Below are 18213 nucleotides of genomic sequence, written 5' to 3'. Positions count from 1 at the left end.
TTCTTCTTCTTCTTCTTCTTCTTCTTTCTTCCCCTTTCATTCTTTTATTTATGATTTTGTTCATATTTTCAAATAACATGTTTTAAATTTGGATTCCTTCTGCTGAAGCCATCCTGCAGCTGATACCCTCTCAGAATTTTCAGTTCTTTCATTTTACGTTTCAATTCCAGAATTATATTCATACATGAATATATTTGTCCCCTAAATTTCTGTTTCCCAGTTTTATTGCATTACTTTTTCATGTTTTCTTGAAATCTGAAGCTATTTCTTAAAATGCCATTTTGAATTATTTGCTAGGGAATACGTATATTTCTTTGGAATCAACTAAAGGAAATTGTAGAAAAATTCCTTTGGTAATGTTTTGTCTCCTTGGTTTTTCATGTTTTTTTGTTGCTTATGATGCAAGCATTTAGTGGAAGAGATACTTTTTACAGAATTTATGTATCCGGTTTGCTGTGGGAAAACATTCTCTGGAAGAGGTTGCAGGGGTGTTTGGTAAATAGCACACAGAATTTCTAACCTTAGTAATGTGCCACTACATCCTGTTGGCATTATTCTGTCAACTGAGATTAGTGCTGAGGAAAAATCACAAGGATTGCATCAGCTAACACACGAACATCTACACTGCTGGAGAAGGTTACTGAGGTCTTTGATGGTAATGACTCCTAATGTTCAACTTCTTTCTCTCCTATGGGTGAAGCTGTAGCTGACGGGGTCCAGTTGGAGGTCTGCTCCTCTGAGGCAAGACAATGAATTAAGATGGAGAATTTCAGAGCTTACCAGCCTCGTGTGCTTTACTTTCCTGCCCGGGGTACGTACTCACCAATACCATGCATCTTAAGATGACGTTTAAAAAAAAAAAAATCAAGGAAATTTGAATATTTTTTTCAGTCCTTTTTTTTTCTTAATTGGATATTTTCTTTATTTACATTTCAAATGTTATTCCTCTTCTTCTATGAGAGTATTCCTCCACCCACCCACCCACTCCCACCTCCCCACCCTCAATTCCCCTACACTGGGACATCTATCGAGCCTTCATAGGAACAAGGACCTCTCCTTGCATTGATGCATGACAAGGCCATCCTCTGCTACATATGCAGCTGGAGCCATGTGTACTCCTTTGTTGATGGCTTAGTCCCTGGGAGCTCTGGGAGGACTGCTTGGTTGATACTGTTCTTCCTGTGGGGTTGCAATCCCCTTCAACTCCTTCAGTCCTTTATCTAACGCCTCTATTGGGAACCCCATGCTCAGTCCAATGGTTGGCTGTGAGCATCCATCCGTCTCTGTATTTGTAAGGCTCTGGCAGGGCCTCTCAGGAGACAGCCATATCAGGCTCCTGTCAGCAAGCACTTCTTGGCATCCACAATAGTGTCTGGGTTTGGTAATTGTATATGGGATAAATCCCCAGGTGGGACAGTCTCTGGATGGCCTTTCCTTCAGTTCTGCTCCACACTTTGTCTCCGTCTTTGCTCCTGTGAGTATTTTGTTCTCCTTCTAAGAAGTACCGAAGCACCCACACTTTGGACATCTTAAAAGTACATTTCCAAATAATTTTTATGAGACACATTCCTGGAAAGGATGTGGGTAGACAAGACATTTATTCATCTACAAGAGGAACCATTGCAGCAGGTGGTTACCACATCAACAGTAAATTCACCAGTGATCAAAACTACAAAATTTTACAATACATGTGCGATACATGTGGGGATATGACAATATGTGATACATGTGGGGATATGACAGAATGTGATACATGTGGGATGGTAACTCCATGTCAGAAATGTCACACATCACTCCTAAATTCCTAGTTTTACTTCTTAAAATGTATGACGGATTACTATAGAAACTAAATGTAAGTTCCACCGTTTTGTTTTTAAATCTTATTTATATCTCTCTAAAGGTTCTTAGTCTCTTAACAAAGTTTTTAGAAGTTCATATTTTGGAATGATTTGGGTGCTATAAAAACACAGGACAAATTGTCACATGGCCAAACAAACTGGCTTCTGCGGGTGAGGAGCAGAATTGAGGGACCCTCTCTTCTGCTACTTGGAATGTTCAGCCTCTTGTGTAGTAACCCACATTTAATATAAACCATACATTTCCCTTGCTTTTCTTCCTGTGCTGTCATGGGAATGCTTAGGTTAACGAACAGTATCTTATGTGTACACAGCAAAACACTTTTATGGCATTCAGTTGTAAAGGAAAATATCAAACACATCTAGGACAATAACAAGTTATGCATTACAGTATTTGTACTCACACCTTCCTGTGCAATCCATGTTTTTAGAAAAATATATTATATGAAACCACGATCTTAGCACATTCTTACTCCGAGCAGTATATACAGTCATATTAGAGTCAGAACACACTGCAGATCCACACAAACTGTATGAGGAGGGTCCCGAACACATAGCACAATATATACACTTCTATATCACATCTCTTGGCAGTGGGTCGCTTGCTTGGTACAGATGTCAAGGCGCTCTCGTGCCAGTGAAGAGAAATGGCCGTTGTACAGGAAGAGTTCTGCTCTAGGCAGCTTCCTCAGCAGAACAGTCAATTCCTGCATAGGTAAACTTCTCATACAGCGTGGTGTTCACGTATGTCTGAAACGAGAAAGGGTTAGAATACACCACATTGCTCCTCTCTCTTCCCGGAGCAGCTAGGTCCATGTCCTGGCTTCCGTATCTCTCACAGCTGTGGGGGACACCTTTTTTTCTCATTCCCTCTGTATGTATGTGACAATGATTTTGGTGTTGTTTTCTTCTGAATTGCGTCTATTGACTTCTAAATAAAATTCCCTACTCCCCCCGGCTTTAGTTTCTGTCCTCCTTTAGTATCTCATTGACCTAGAGATACCAAAAAAAAAAAAAAAAGTCAACTCCTTTTTAGGGAAGTGTAGGCTCCTTCCCCGGCCACACTTATTCTTCACCTTTCCCTATATGGATAATCCTGCTATCTTAGACTTTGCCTGTTGACCCCTAAATTGATACAGGCAGCCACTTTTTAAAACATTTCAATAGACTTTCTTACCCTCCAAATAGTAATCTATAGGCCAGACTTGGTTGTCTGTGTATTCTTGGCCAAGTCACTTAACCTCTTTGTTTCTTCATCTATAAATTTAAAGATACAGGCCACGTGGATAAGATTGCTTCCAGCTCTAAGAGATAACTTGCAGGTTGTATTTTTTGTATATATGAGTGACTATATCTTACATAGAACTCTTACTTCCTCTTAACTTCTCAAAGTTGGGGAGCATATCTGTTATGTGCCTGTAATACCTAAAGCTATTTTACATAGCTTGTTGAGTTGTATCAATGACATTTTAGTGATCACATTGAGCACATCCCAAATTTCCAGGGAAAGAGGACCTGTATTAAATTGTGCTCACCTTTCGTTCTTCCAGCATCCTGTTTAAGGACACCAATATCTGGGCAAATGATGGTCTCTCATAAGGCTTCTCTCTCCAGCATTGTCTCATTAGATCATACCTTTGAACATAAAGAGTGCAGGGATTAACTCTGAGTGGGCTTTAGCCCTGGGTATGCCATTGGAATGAAGCATGAGGTAGAAGAAAAACAAAATTAGTCACTGAAGGATGTGACATTGTCGGGCATAAAATAAAACTACCTAGAAAGTTTCCAAAGTGCTGCCTTCTCCTCATCCAAACACACATCCCCTTTCTTCATTTGTAGGTCTAGTGCAGACTTGTTGCCATTCTTTTAGAACTTTGATCTCAGTTATTGTAGCCATGCAGAATAAACTGAGTTCCCTATCTACAGCAGTGTTTCTTTTGGAATATTACCTCTCTAAAACATTAGTTCCCCGTATGGAATGCCCATATGTGTACTTCATAGAGGCAGGACTTTTAAAGAAGTCCTGTCACTAAAAACAAATGGCATCTTGACCAGGTTCAATGGACCAATTATTGACAAACATTCTAAGAACTGGAAAACAGCTCACAGACACCAATTCCGTTGCATCTTTGATCTTGGACTTCCCAGATTTCAGAACAGTAATATATATAATGAATATGCATATATAATTATGATTATATAACTAATATATAATTATATATGATGTGCATATTTCATTATAAATGAATACATGAATTAATTCTCAATTAATTCATTAAGGGTAACTCTGCCCTTAATACTGGGATTTTATCAAGCTTGAGCCTGTGCTGGTCTTATACATACTATCCCAACTGCTGTAAGTTCATACGTGTAATATCCCTGTTCTTTCCAAAAATACTGTTTCCTTATAGTCATCCAGTGCCTCTGGTTCTTAGAATCATTTGCTCCCTTTTGCATAATAACCACCAAAGATTTAGGAGGACAGCAGATGATAAAGATACCTCATTTAGGGCTGAGCACTCCATAGTCTTATTCTCTTCACCTTGACCAGTTTGTGGGTCTCTGTGTTAATTACCATCTACTGAGGGAAAACAGGAAATTTCTCTAATGACATTTGAGAGATACACTAATCTTCTAACAATGAGTCACTGGGACTTGGTTTAATACTATGTTCCTTTAGCAGAGTAATAATAAGATCTCTTAGGCCCGATAAGCTGTCTACCTACAGGTTCAAATAATGGTTTTGAAAAATGGGTTCCATCTTACCGAGTGGGCCTAGAATCTAAGCATAAATGAGTTGGTTACTGCCATGACCTTCATACCACTATTGCACCTGTACACACGTCTTGTACATTAATTGTTACTGTAGCTTGCAGGGCCCATGGCCGGGTAAGATTGGTGATTACTTTTCTTCTCTGGCAGTATACCTAGCATATTTTATCACTATGAAAGCTAGGCAGTAGTGATAAAGCTGCCAGGTCAATCTCAGCTTGATTTCTCCATGTTCTATGACTGAAACGTCTGATTTCTTCAGCAACAGTGTCTTACCATCAAGTCCTGAAGAGTAACCAAGTACAATGGCTATGTCCTGTATTGATTGGAGAGGCTATGGGACCGCACTGGCAAACAACTCTAAAGGAGGTAACTCGTTGCTAGCATTGGGCTTTTTATTTGTTAGCCTTCAGTGTCTAGTAGGGGAATGGTCGCACCATTTTAGGGCAACTCTATTTAATATAAACTCTTTGTATATACACAAAGAGCAAAGCATTGATCCACCACACGATTCAGCTATGCCACATTTGGTATAGGGGAGGTTGAGTCTTCAACCTTATTTATGTGTGTATGTTTAAATTTTAGGGAGCTTCTACACGGGTAGTTTGTCATATAACTTCTTCAGAAGGTCTTTAACATTGTTTCCCTCCTTGAATTCCCTCCTTTTCCCTGCCTTCTATCTTTCACCCCGTTTAACTTTCCAATTCCATTACTTCTCTCTCCCCTTTATATCTCTGTGTCCTGTTTTCCTTCTCTTGAAAGCCTCCCTATGTTTTATCTTCCCTCTCTTGAAGACTCAACCTCCCCCATACCAAATGTGGTATAGCTGAATCATGTGGTGGATCAATGCTTTGCTCTTTATTTTTATGTTTTATTTTTTATTAGATATTTTCTTTATTTACATTTCAAATGTTATCCCCTTTCCTAGTTTCCCCTCCAAAAATCCCCTATCCCCGCCCCTCCCCACTCCCCTACCCACCCACTCCCATTCCTGGTTCTAGTATTCCCCTATACTGGGGCATAGAATGCATTGCTCTTTTAGGAGCCTCCTTCTGTAGTGGCTTCACCACTTTGTCCTGCCATCAGCAGTGAATTAGTGTCCTTCTTTCACCACATCCACATTGGCATTTGTCATCATTTGGCTAGATCACATTATGACTCTATGGTAAGGTGAACTCTCATAGTAGTATTTATTTGCATCTTCCTAATATGTAAGGATGTTGAAAATTTAAAAAATTTATTTCTCAGTCATTTGTGTTTCATCTCTTAAGAATGCTCTGTTTAGTTCCATGCCTCAAATTTTTATTTTATTTTATTTTATTTTATTTTATTTTATTTTATTATGTATTCTCGGTGTTTCTTTAGATCTTCTAGATGCTAACCCTCTGTCAGATGTGTAGCTGGTTAGGATTTTTCCCATTCTTTAGACTGGCTCTTCACTCAAATGTGGTGTCCTTTTTTGTACAGGAGGATTTTAGCTCTATGACATCCCAGTTATCAGTTGTTTATCTTAGTGCTTGCACTCCTAGACTCCTGTACCTACAAGTTCAAATGTATTCCCTACTTTTCTCCTGTCAGGTCTTCTGTTGAAGTGGCTTAATTCATTTGGAGTTGAGTTTTATGCAGGATCAAAGATAAGGATCCAGTTTTACCCTTCTACATAGAACTTTCTAGTTTGCAGGACCATTTGAAGAGGTTTTCTCTTCTCTACAGTGTATTGCTAGCCTTTATCAAAAAGAAGACAGACATGGGCTTAGATGAGCATTCTGAAATCTACTGTATTGATCAGTTTGTCTATTTTTATGCTAGTATCATGCTGTTTTTTATTTGCAGTACAACCTGAAATCTAGAAGGGTGATATGTCTAGCAATTTTTGTATTCAAGATTATTTTGGCTATCCTGGATCTTTTATGTTTCCATATAAAATTGAAGATTAGTTTTTGAATTTCTTTGAAGAACTTGAATTGGAATGTTGATGGGGTTTCCTTGAATCTGTAGATTGCTTTTGAAATAGGTATCTTGACAATATTAAATCTAATAATCTTTCTATCTTCTGGTATCTTCAATTTTTTTTCTCCAGTATCTTAAAGTATTCATTATATAAGTATTTCAATTCTCCAAGATATTTTTGAGGCTATTATGAATTGTATTGTGTCTCTGATTATTTTCCTCAATGTATTTGCCCTTGCATATTGGGAGGTTTCCATTTTTGTGGGCTGATTTTGTTTTCTACTACTTTTAAAAATGTTTTTTGGTATTGTAGTTTTTTTGGTGGATTTTTTAGGGTCTTTTATGTATTTTCTTATTTATGGCTTCTATTCTGGTAATGGATCACTGTAACAAAAATCAATTTGGGAAAGAAAGTGTTTATTTCCCTCATAGTTACAAATAACATTTCATCATCAAAAGTAATGAGGGCAGGACCTGAGGCAAAGGCCATGGAGGAGTGCTTCTTTCTTATGGAACCAAAGACTACCAGTCTAGGAATGACAGCACTCGCAATGGTCTAAGCCCTCCACCATCGATAACTAATTAAGAAATGCTCCATAGATTTGCCTACAGCCCAATGTTATAGAGGCATTTTAATAATTAGGTTCCCTTCTCAGATGACTGATTGCCTTCTTTATGTCCTGTAGATTTTTGTATGTTGTGTTTTCATTTTCATTCAGTTCTAAATTTTCAAAAATGTCCTTTTTGATTTCTTCTTTGACCCAATTACCACTAAAAATTGTACTGTTTAATTTGCATACTCTGTTGCTTCTATTGCTGTTGCTATCCGGCTTTATTCTATTGTGACCAGATAGAATGCAGGATATGATTTTAGTTTTCCTGTATTTAGTGAGACTTGCTTTGTGTCCTAATATGTGGTAGGTTTTCCAGAAAATTCCGTGGGCTGCTGAAAAGAATGTGTATTCTTTAGTGTTTTAGTGGAATGTTCTGTACGTATCTACCGGGTCCATTTGACTTATGATGTCTTATTTTCAGAATTTCTGAAGACAGATCTCAGATCTGAAAATCTGTCTATTGATAACAATGGGCCACTATTAAAATAGCCCACTGTCATTGTGTTGTGATTAATCAATAGTCTTAAGATCTGATAGTATTTCTTTTATGAAATCAGGTGCCTCTGTGTTTGGTGTGTGTATGTTTAGTACATATCCTTTTGTAGGTTTTTCTTTAATACAGTAGTTCTTAACCTGTGGGTCATGATCCTTTTGGGGGGATTAAACAGCCCTTTCACAGGGATCAGCTAAGATTATCAGAAAAAACAGATATTTACCCCATGAAGATTTTCTTTATACTTTAATTTTGACTGACAGTTTTCCCACTATAGTAGTCTCTGCTGGAATCTGGAATCTTTTATAACTTGTAGAATATCCATCCAAGCCCTTCAAGCTCTCATAGTCTGCATGGGAAAAAATGGCTGCTATTCTGACAGGTCTATCTGTACATGTGGATTGATCATCTTTCTTTCTTGCAGTTTTTAATTTTTTTCCTGTACATTTAATGTGTTGACTGTTATATGATAGGGGCGGGGGTTCCTTTTTAGTTCTATTTGGTGTTCTACATGATTTTTGCACCTTGATAGGCATCTCTTTCTTAGACTTTGGGAATTTTCTTCTTTGATTATGTTAAAACATTTTCTGTGTCTTTGACACGGGTCTCTTCCCCACCTTGTTATTCCAATGGTTTAGTAGGCTTGGTCTTTTTACAGTGTTCAGTTTACCCCATCGGTTCTACTGCTTGCCTGTTGGCTTGTTTGTTTGTTTGTTTGTTTTAAAATCGAACATGTTTTTGATTGAGTGATTCCATTCATCCACCTTGTCAGGACCTGACAGTCTTTCTTCCTCTCGATCGAATCTATAGGCAGGGCTCTCCTCTTAGCTTTCATCTGAATAACTGACATTTTTCATTTCAGGATTTATCTCATTTTGGCCTTTCTTCAAAGATTCTTGTTTTATAAAATTCCATTTTTATAGCCTGAATTGGCTTTTTTTTTTCATTCAACTGTGTTTTTACAGCCTTCATCTCAGAATTTATTCATATCCTCTTGGAGGCCCTTGATTATCTATGTCTGCCTGGGGTGACTATGTCTATGCCTCTTGTACCAGGGGAAATATTAGCATCTCCTTCTCTCTTAGAAGTCTGAACAGTGACTTATTTGTTCAACCTAGCACCAAACTCTCTTGAAATTTTGCCACGTAAGGACTTCTGCTGGCTAGTTCTGGAATGGAGCCTCCGCTGACATTAATTGTTCTTTCTTGTGAAAAATAATCTCGAAAGAAGCAAAACTGTGAACAAGTTGTTGCCTAATGGGGTGATTCTAAAATCTGTACACCAACCTGAATAAACCTACTGCATTTTTCACGATCAACTTTGTGTATTTCATACTCTTCTGTCCTTGTCCTTCCTCAATCCACCCTTCTCAAGACCTATACCTTAACCACTCTCCTAGATGGAAGTAGCAGGCAACGTTGCTGTTCCTTGCCTACTAGCAGAAATCTCCTTTCTCTTCACCTATGCGATATCTTAATGTGGGTGTCCTACTATATCTGATGATGACTTCGTTAGAGACAGATGGAGAAAGGGAAAGATGAAATAACCACAGTGAGGCCTGACTTACACCTCATCATCACAGTTCAGGGGCTTCTCCAGCCTGTAGCCCTGGGGCAGCTTCTCATAGAGTTCCGCGCATGTCATGCCACAGTATGGGGTGCCTCCTGGAACACAAGAAGTAGGGTCCATAAGTCCCACTGGCACAGAAGGCTGTGTTTCCTGCCCCAGTGCTAAACAATGAGAAGGGAGAAGATAGAAGGCAAGCGCTCCGAGTGCCCCCCTCCACAACCTCACTGTGTACCAGGCTGGACTTGCATCACTGATCACACCACAATACCACCACTCCGTGAGTGGAGGGGACGCACCAAGACCTCACTCCTGAAAGTGCCTCTCCTTCCTCCTGAGTCTCCTGTGCAGAGCACATCTCATCTACTAATGATGTTTCATTTTTCATACTAAAAGTCTGTATTTATTACAGAAGTGGATGCTCGCAGTCACCTATTGGATGGAACACAGGGTCCCCAATGGAGGAACTAGAGAAAGTACCCAAGGAGCTGAAGGGGGCTGCAACCCTGTAGGTAGAACAACAATATGAACCAACCAGTACCCCTAGAGCTCGTGTCTCTAGCTGCATATGTAGCAGAAGATGGCCTAATCGGCCATCACTGGGAAGAGAGGCCCCTTGGTATTGCAAACTTTATATTGCCTCAGTACAGGGGAACACCAGGGCCAAGAAGTGGGAGTGGGTGGGTAGGGGAGCAGGGTAGGGGGAGGGTATAGGGAACTTTTGGGATAGCATTTGAAATGTAAATGAAGAAAATATCTAATAAAGAATGGAAAAATAGATAAATAAAATATTAAAAAAGTCTGTATTTATGCAATTCCTACTTTATCAACAATAGTTACTGTACAGCGTAACTTAGAAAAGCTATCCACTATTGTAGAAAAACTTCAAAGGAAGGGAAATCCTATATAATACCTCTCATTACTTTTCAATATAGCAACTTGCAATTTTAAAATAGTAATTTATAAAACCACTATCATGTTATACATGACATGCTTGGTTTGGGGTGTGGGGTTTTGCCCGTGAAATTAAATGACCTTCAGGATGGGGCTTTTTATTGGTTGTGTAACATCCATTTAAAGTTATAAGGGTAACTTGTTACTGCTCTTTGACATTCAGACACAGGCAGAAACAATTCAGAGTGAAGCACACAGCCACAAGGCCCTTAGTGTCAAGTATGCTGCTGCCATTAGAGAAATTAAAGGATGTCCTGTGGCACTCACTGGTTTATGAGGAGACTCTGGAGGCTCCATGCCCTTTGCCTACTGTTTCACCTGGTGGGGAAATTAAATACTCACCTAAGCTAACAATCTCCCAGAGCAATACACCATAGGACCATCTGCAGGAGAGAGAGCATAAAAAAGTCATCAACAAATAGGGGGACCACTGACTTTCTGCCCCACGCCCCCCAACCCTGGTGAGAAACCTTTTAATCAAAAGAGGAAATGCTAATCATATACTTTCTAGGGTGAGACCTGGCACACAGCATGAGTTCCTCTTAGGCTCTTAGGTTTAGTAGAGGGCTTTAGGGCTGGGGTTGGGGTGGGGTGACTGATCTTTCCAAACCCCTCTGGTAGAAGACAATGAATTCGACACCACACAGCTGGGAGAGGAGGCCCTTCTCTGCCATTTGACACTCGAATGGTTAGTATAAACTATTAGGACCCCTAAGCATAGTCCTCCAAAAGTGGAGACACTCTGGTGATGCACGTGTCTGCAGTGGGGACTGGGTAGTCTCCTCCTTCCCTAAATAAGGACTCTGGGACAACCATTCCCTCCATGCTGGCCTTACTTTCCCCTCCTGCCAAGAGTGTACAAGTGGCTGTCACTGTAGGCTGTAAGAAGGCATGGCCGTACCATTATGGCAGCTATTCTAAGCTGCTTCCTCTATGCTAGGTCCAGGGAATGGACTCATGGGAATGAGGTGATCCCTAACACCTTTCTCTCTTAGAAGTCATGACTTCAGCACCTGAAGTCTGCTTCGTGATGGGAGAAGATACCCTCAAACCTGACACTTGGGATTTTGCACTGGGAACTTCCCTTCTGCAGCTTTGTTTTCTTTGAGTTCATATCCTCTTATCTGCTGCGCACACCTGGCGCACCTAGTGGCAGTGGCAGGTCCTGACCTAAGCAGCTGCTGGGTCCCTGAGAGCAGGTCAGTGGAATTGCCTGGACAGTAACCCAGGGTGTCCCTGCTTCTCTTTAGCACTTCTGCCAAATATATACTTTTTTAAGAAAAAAACCAATTCTTAGAGGTGAGGTGTTTACTTACACATCACTGTTGGTTGTATAGACGCTATAGTTCAGTGATTCAATTGCCATCCAACGCACTGGGAGCCTTCCCTGAAGAGAACAAAGTAAGGCATCACTTAGGGAAGGCTTCGTGTTTAGAATCACGGACATAGGCACCATAGACTCAGGAAGCCTCAGTTTGAATAGAGAGAACAAGCTAGACGGAGAATGAGAACAAGTTGGTAGATTAGAACATATTGCCAAAGTTAGTGTGAGGCCAAGCCGAGCAATTTAAGAGAGACCCAGAGAAAGAAGCTAGATTGACTCAATCAGCTTGGAGAGGAGTTTGAGCTCAGAACAGCTCGAGTTGAACCAGCCAGCCAGAAATCAGAAAGAACAAGAAAGGGTAAGCTTATTCAGCAGTAAGTCTTGGCCACTGAAAACATTCTAGACCTAAATTGCACAGAGCCTGGAAGCTTCCAGGACTAGGCCTAGGTGGGCATACAGAGGCTGTAAGCCTAAGAGAAGACAATTACATTAGGCAAATAAAAGATATTTTAACAGAAATGGGCATGTTTGAGCTCCCAAAAGCATTTGATCAATGGGGAAGGAACATATTTAGCTCATTTAGTGTTATCCTGTGTCCAGGCTGTGTAAATGAGTTATAGCCTGGATACTGGGAATCTTTGTTCCTATTTCCCTCAAATTCTTTATGATTTGGAGGGTACCTATGCAACTGGGTAATTATGTGGCTCACTGTTAAAGAGATCTATTCCTCCTTGGCTCCCTCTTCCCCTCCCAGAGATGCCCAAACTTTCAACAGTGCCATCTTAGCCTATAAAATCAGGAAGGCTTTGGGGATCTTCCTCAATCTGCCTTTGCAGGCATTTTAACAGGATGCCCTTCCTAAGACCATCTTCTTTACCCTCAAGGGTGATTCTATGTATATGGTTTTCTCTCTCAGTCCTCTGTGGAATGGCTGAAAGTCCCAAACTGGGCTCAGGTTCAAGAGGGTCCTCCCATCTACCTACTCACCCCACATTCTCCCTCATATACTTTCCTTCTTTCTATGTCAATCTGGACCCAAATCCCTCACCTGTTCCTCTAGCTCACTCTTGCATCACAGCCCTAGAGTCATATCAGCTGCTCTCTTCCCCGCTCCCCGACCCCACAATCCCCCAACCCCACAGGCTTCGGCCTTCATACTGCCAAGGTTCCATATGTGCATTCACACTCTCTGTATTTGACTTCTTTGGACTTCATCCACTTTCACTCTCCGTCACCTTGATTCAGCCACAGTCTAAGTACTAAGTCTTAACATGTTATCACTGAACCTACTATTATTATAAATGGCCTCATAATAAATCAATGAGGTGATGGCTGCTGTCTATTAGTAATAGTCAACACTCAATTAGCCTAGTATTGTTTATAGTAATGCTTTCAATGGTGGAACTACCTATGAGGGATAAGAAAAAATAATATACCCAGAAAGATAAACACCTGGATCCTATCTCTGAACTTTTAGATTTGTGTGTTTAATTTGGCATGTCTGTACAGGACAGGAAGTTAAAACTGGCACATGCAAGTGGGACAGGAAAAAGCCTTCAGATGTGGAGGGGAGAGCCGGACCCATGTGGTTATAAAAACAGAAGGGAAGAAAACAGTGTATAAGGAGTAAGCAACAATGAGGGGTGGGGGGTGGGGGCAGGATCAGGTTAACTAAGTGAGAAATTGTTATGGAAACATACTATTTTGTAAGATAATTTAAATATATAATTCGAAAGGATTTTTGAATTGAGTCACCCTTCATGGGTGGCCAATGCTCTCCCCAGAACACCTGGGTTATTAAATAAGAATCTTTATACAAGCATAGGATGCCTCCCTATGAGTCATTGACCAGGAAAGTCCCAGACACCCCTAAAACAACATGGGGTATTGCCATTGTTCTTGCTTGCCCCCTACAGCTAGACTAAAAACCCTATTGCTAAAGACACAGCACATTTTAGTTGTAGGACATAGAGAAGCACAGCTAGAACTAAATGGAGAACTCCCCAACTGGGAAGTCTTCATAACACTGAAAGGTAATGCAAAGGCTGATTTCAGAGGAAAAGCATCACTGGAATTACCCACCATCCAATAAGATAGATCAATTGAAGCCATAGTGACAGGGCTGTGGGGGTGACTAACTGCTTTCAAATTGGATTTTAGTCTTGCAACGAAGGAAGAAATTCATGCCTAATACTGTAAATCTGGTCAAAAGCCCATGGCCAGGGTACTTATAAATCAGAAGGCTTGAAGAACTCTGTGAAAGATGCACTGGGAAGAATTTAAATCAAAGGATGGGAGGATTTCTGACAAATGCTGTCTTCTAGATACGATAGGGGCTTTATACTCATGAATACATTGTGACTACCAGCAAGAGGTCTGCACACAGTCAAGCCTGTCAGTGTTCTGGTGTGGATGGGAGACGCTCCATTTTTAGCTTAGGAGCTGTTGGGAGTCCATGGCATCCTGTGGAGGACAGTCATTTCTCTTTAGCAGAGTGTATGCTGATGGGTTGTCCATGCTTTGCTGGGTGGCTACACATGCATGTTCATGCAGGCAGCACTAAATGGACTTAGTGGATTATTATAAAAAATAAAGACAGAGAAAATGAAGGTGGGAGGTGTTGGAGATTGGTTCTAATGCATTGATTCAATCAGAAATCTGCATGCCCAAATGCTAAAGGTCCTTGTCCCCAATTGGTTTTTGATCAATCAATAAAGATACCAACAGCTAATGACTGGGTACAGGGTGGGACAGTTTCAAGGGTAGGACACAGAGAGGAATGGAAGAATCTAGTGACAGCATACTTCCATCATGGGTTCCTAAGTTTTTTGTTTCCCTGCCCCATTTGTTGTTTAGAAGCAGGGACTGGAAGCTCATTAGGCCTAGACTGGATACAGACAAAACACTGACCACTAGACTTCATTCAATTGCATGATGGAGCCTCTTGCTGGTCAGGACTGAGAGGGTAAAGGCTTCTTCAGTCGCCTCCTTCCCAAGTGTCCTTGAGATATATGGACAGCCTCTGTCAGCTTCCTTTGAGACACATCTGATAGATGAGGGATTTTTTTTTTTTTAATGAAAGGCAGATATCAAGCACTAACGTAGAAAATCTCTAAGCTCCATGTAACTTACTGTCCCACACTCACCTTTCAGTGAGTAGTGAAGACCCAGCTACTGCCTACAACAAATTGCCAGGTAAAGATGAACCAATGGGAGGGCTTTCCCCAGACCCCAAAGCTTAAGGTGAAGTGGTGATAGTAAATGAAGCCAGTTGTTATCCCCAGCTTAGCTATTTCCTCAGTTCTAGCCCACCTGGAGCCGCTCTGAGCTGACTACCAAATAAATTATAGGGTTACAAACTTCCTAACAGGTAAGTGTTACATTCCCAAAAGCCATGTTATCTTAGAGGAGGACAATTTCATGCCCTGTTCAATAAAAAATCATACACACACACAGAAAAAGCTCTATGTACTTGACTTTTTTTTTTTTCAGAGCGTCCACCTTGTCTAAGGTGTTACTTGTACTCAATTAAGATGTAACTTTTTCCCTCCTTCCTCCAACACCTTCCAAGTGACTCCTAACATTCATCCTTGGGTTCCCTTCTGGGTCCACTTTAAAATCATTTTATCAACAAGACCAAGAGACTCCTCAGGGGGCCAAGTATGTATGTCCACAGTGACAACAGTATCATGTTGGAACCAAATGTGAAAGACTACCTGGCCACACAGTGTCTATGCCAGGTGTGTCAGTCAGCCAGAGCAATGACATTCTAGTGGGACAAGGAGGACCTCTGTGTCTGGAACTTACCATTGTCTTTTTCACATATACTTCTTGACCTCGTGACAATCCAAAATCTGCTATTTTGGCTATGTAGTTTTCACCAACTAAAATGTTTCTGGCAGCCAGGTCCCTGTGGATAAACTAAAATTTTAAAGAGTCATGGATCTTCAGTGTAATACTTGGTAGAGGATACTCAAGAAATGACACCATGGAGAGACCTTTAACAAAGTCTTCAGAATCCAGCTCCCTTAGGGCACTTCCCCACAACTCTCAGCAGGTTCTGTCAAGTGACTCCTCACATCTTGAAAGAATCATTTTATGGTTGGGAGGAAGAACAGGACTTTCCACAGTAATGAACCTCTGCTGTTGACCTTATTTGCAGGTAAACCTCAGTATGTTAAGATCAGGGCACCTCACTAAACACATGCTTTTAAACGCCCGAAGGAAATATACTGTCAGTACTGGGGATTGAATTCTTTCTATTGGAGTAGAATAATATCAGTTTCTTAACCCAAGGAGACCAAAAAGGAATCAGAGAAGAAAAGATCATGAAAAACTGTCTAAACACATTAGAGCCCTGCAGAAGGAGCTCTACAGAAACTTGTCCAAAGCAAGGGTCTAAGAACAAACCTGTTTCTGGCTCAAGTAGTCCATCCCCCGGGCCACATCTGCAGCAAAATGAAGAAGCTGCTGGGAGGACAGTGTGGAAGCCGTGCTGTTGGCGATGGCAAAAGCGGGGTCTGTCTCTAGCACTCGGCTCTTACGCAGGAAGTCCAGGAGGTTTCCATGAGGGGCATACTCAATGGCTAGGTACAAGTAGCCTGCAGGGAAGGGATGAGAGAGAGTTGTCTTATCCTGACTGAATGGCTGGGGAGTCTTCAAGATGTTTTTTGGTATTGGAGATGGGCTTACAGACTTCATTTTGATCAAAAGAGACACATCTGGTAGTGATGCTGGGGACAGGAGGGAGATGAGGGACACTGACCTTAGAGAGCTGTGTCTCAAAGGACCAGCCCTGAACTCACAAATCTTTCTTTCCCACACTCCTTCATTGCTACCAAATGTGAACACACCTCTATTCCTGAAATACTCCCAGGAACTCTGTGACATTAGAGTAAGAAAATCAAAGCGTCCTCTTCCCTGGGACGCCTCCATCAAAGTCCCTTTTACTTCATTCAATATTCATCAAAAAGCTAACACAAGCTGGGGGCATCTCTTCGGTCTTCATCTCTAGCAACAGCGAACCAATGGCTAAATGCCCCTGCCTTCCCTTCTCCCTAAAACCACACTAAGTAACCAAGCACTCGCTAGACAACTGCCTAGCAGGGATCGAGTTTTTGAAATGATATTTTGCTTAAAGACATGAAAAACTTGAATTTTAGAAGAACAGAATAAAAGCAATACAGTTCCCAAAGGACATCTGTCTCATTGATCTGTTTTTATCCTAATTTCTTTTCCTTTATTGTTAACAAATAGTGGAAAGAATTGTGCTGAAATTTTGATGAGGATTTTAATGGCAATACTGATGTGTTGAATCTGTAGATTGCTTTTGTTAGGAACACCATTTTTACTGTTAATCCTACCAATCCATGAGCATGGGAGATCATTCTATCTTCTGATATCTTCAATTTATTTCTTCAAAGACTGAAAGTTTTTTGTCAGACAAGTATTTTGCTTGCTTGGTTAGAGTTACCCCAAGATATTTCATATTATTTGCAGCTATTGTGAAGGATGTTGTTTCCCTGTTTTCCTTCTCAGCCCATTTGTCATTTGTGTATAGGAGGAGGGCCGCTGATTCCTTTGAATTAATCTTGTGTCAAGTCACTTCACTATAGGTGTTTATCAGACGTAGGAGTTCTCTGGTAAAATTTTGGAGGTTGCTTGTGTATACTTCTATCATCTACAAAGCTTCTTTCTTTCCAACTTATATCTGCTTGATATTCTTCGGTTGTCTTATTGCTCTAGCTAGAACACCAGTTACTGTATTGAACATATGTGGAGAGGAGAGCCTTGTCTTGTTCATGAGTTTAGTTGGAATTTCTTTTTTTTTTTTTTAAACATTTATTTATTTATTATATGTAAGTACACTGTAGCTGTCTTCAGACACTCCAGAAGAGGGCCTCAGATTTCCTTATGGATGGTTGTGAGCCACCATGTGGTTGCTGGGATTTGAACTCAGGACCTTTGGAAGAGCAGTCGGTGCTCTTAACCACTGAGCCATCTCACCAGCCCTAGTTGGAATTTCTTTGCAGGGCTCAAGGGGAACGCATGGATCTTCCTGGGAAAGAGAAATGAAGTGATCCCTAATGATTCTCTGCTATACTCATAGATCAATGCCTAGCCCAGTTGTAACCAAAGAGGCTTCATCCAGCAACTAATGGGAGCAGATGCAGAGACCCACAGCCAAACACTAGGCAGAACCAGGGAAACCCTGCTAACGAAAGGGAGGAAGAATTATAGGGGTCAGAGGGGTTAAGAATATCACAAGAACACAGCCCACAGAATCAACTAACCTGGGTTCATAGGGGCTCACGGAGACTTAAGTGACAATTTCAGACTCTTCATGGGTCTGAGCTAGGTCCTCTGTATATACATTTTGATTGTGTAGGTTGGTGTTCTTGTGGGACTCCTAAAAGTAGGAGTGGGGAGTTCCTCCCTCGGTTTTTTTCTTTTCTTTTCTTTCTTTTCTTTCTTTCTTTTTTTTTTTTTCTTGGTTTTTCAAGACAGGGTTTCTCTGTGTAGCCCTGGCTGTCCTGGAACTCACTCTGTAGACCAGGCTGGCCTCGAACTCAGAAATCTGCCTGCCTCTGCCTCCTAAGTGCTGGGATTAAAGGCGTCTGCCACCACCGCCCAGCTCTCCCTGACTCTTTTGCCTGCACTTGGGAACCCTTTTCCTTCTATGGG

The 18213-nt window shown here is 40.9% G+C and overlaps 1 protein-coding gene across 2 annotated transcripts in view; it reads right to left on the bottom strand.

Annotated features, from left to right (window-relative positions):
- Positions 1–1515: 1515 nt before the first annotated feature.
- The window catches only part of Tek (TEK receptor tyrosine kinase), a 114340-nt gene continuing 97642 nt past the window's right edge, over positions 1516–18213 (bottom strand). For both annotated transcript variants that reach the window (XM_021199778.2, XM_029539965.1), the window contains exons 17-23: positions 15940–16130; positions 15337–15450; positions 11522–11592; positions 10548–10588; positions 9253–9349; positions 3392–3491; positions 1516–2606 (exon numbers count right to left, since the gene is read on the bottom strand). In XM_021199778.2, the coding sequence (XP_021055437.1) occupies positions 2532–2606; positions 3392–3491; positions 9253–9349; positions 10548–10588; positions 11522–11592; positions 15337–15450; positions 15940–16130 (689 nt within the window). In that variant the 3' untranslated portion in view covers positions 1516–2531. The remainder of the gene's footprint in view (positions 2607–3391; positions 3492–9252; positions 9350–10547; positions 10589–11521; positions 11593–15336; positions 15451–15939; positions 16131–18213) is intronic.

The sequence above is a fragment of the Mus pahari genome, chromosome 6, assembly GCF_900095145.1.
Source record: "Mus pahari chromosome 6, PAHARI_EIJ_v1.1, whole genome shotgun sequence".
NCBI classification, from domain to species: Eukaryota; Metazoa; Chordata; class Mammalia; order Rodentia; family Muridae; genus Mus; species Mus pahari.
This window is presented reverse-complemented; position numbering and strand designations above follow the sequence as displayed.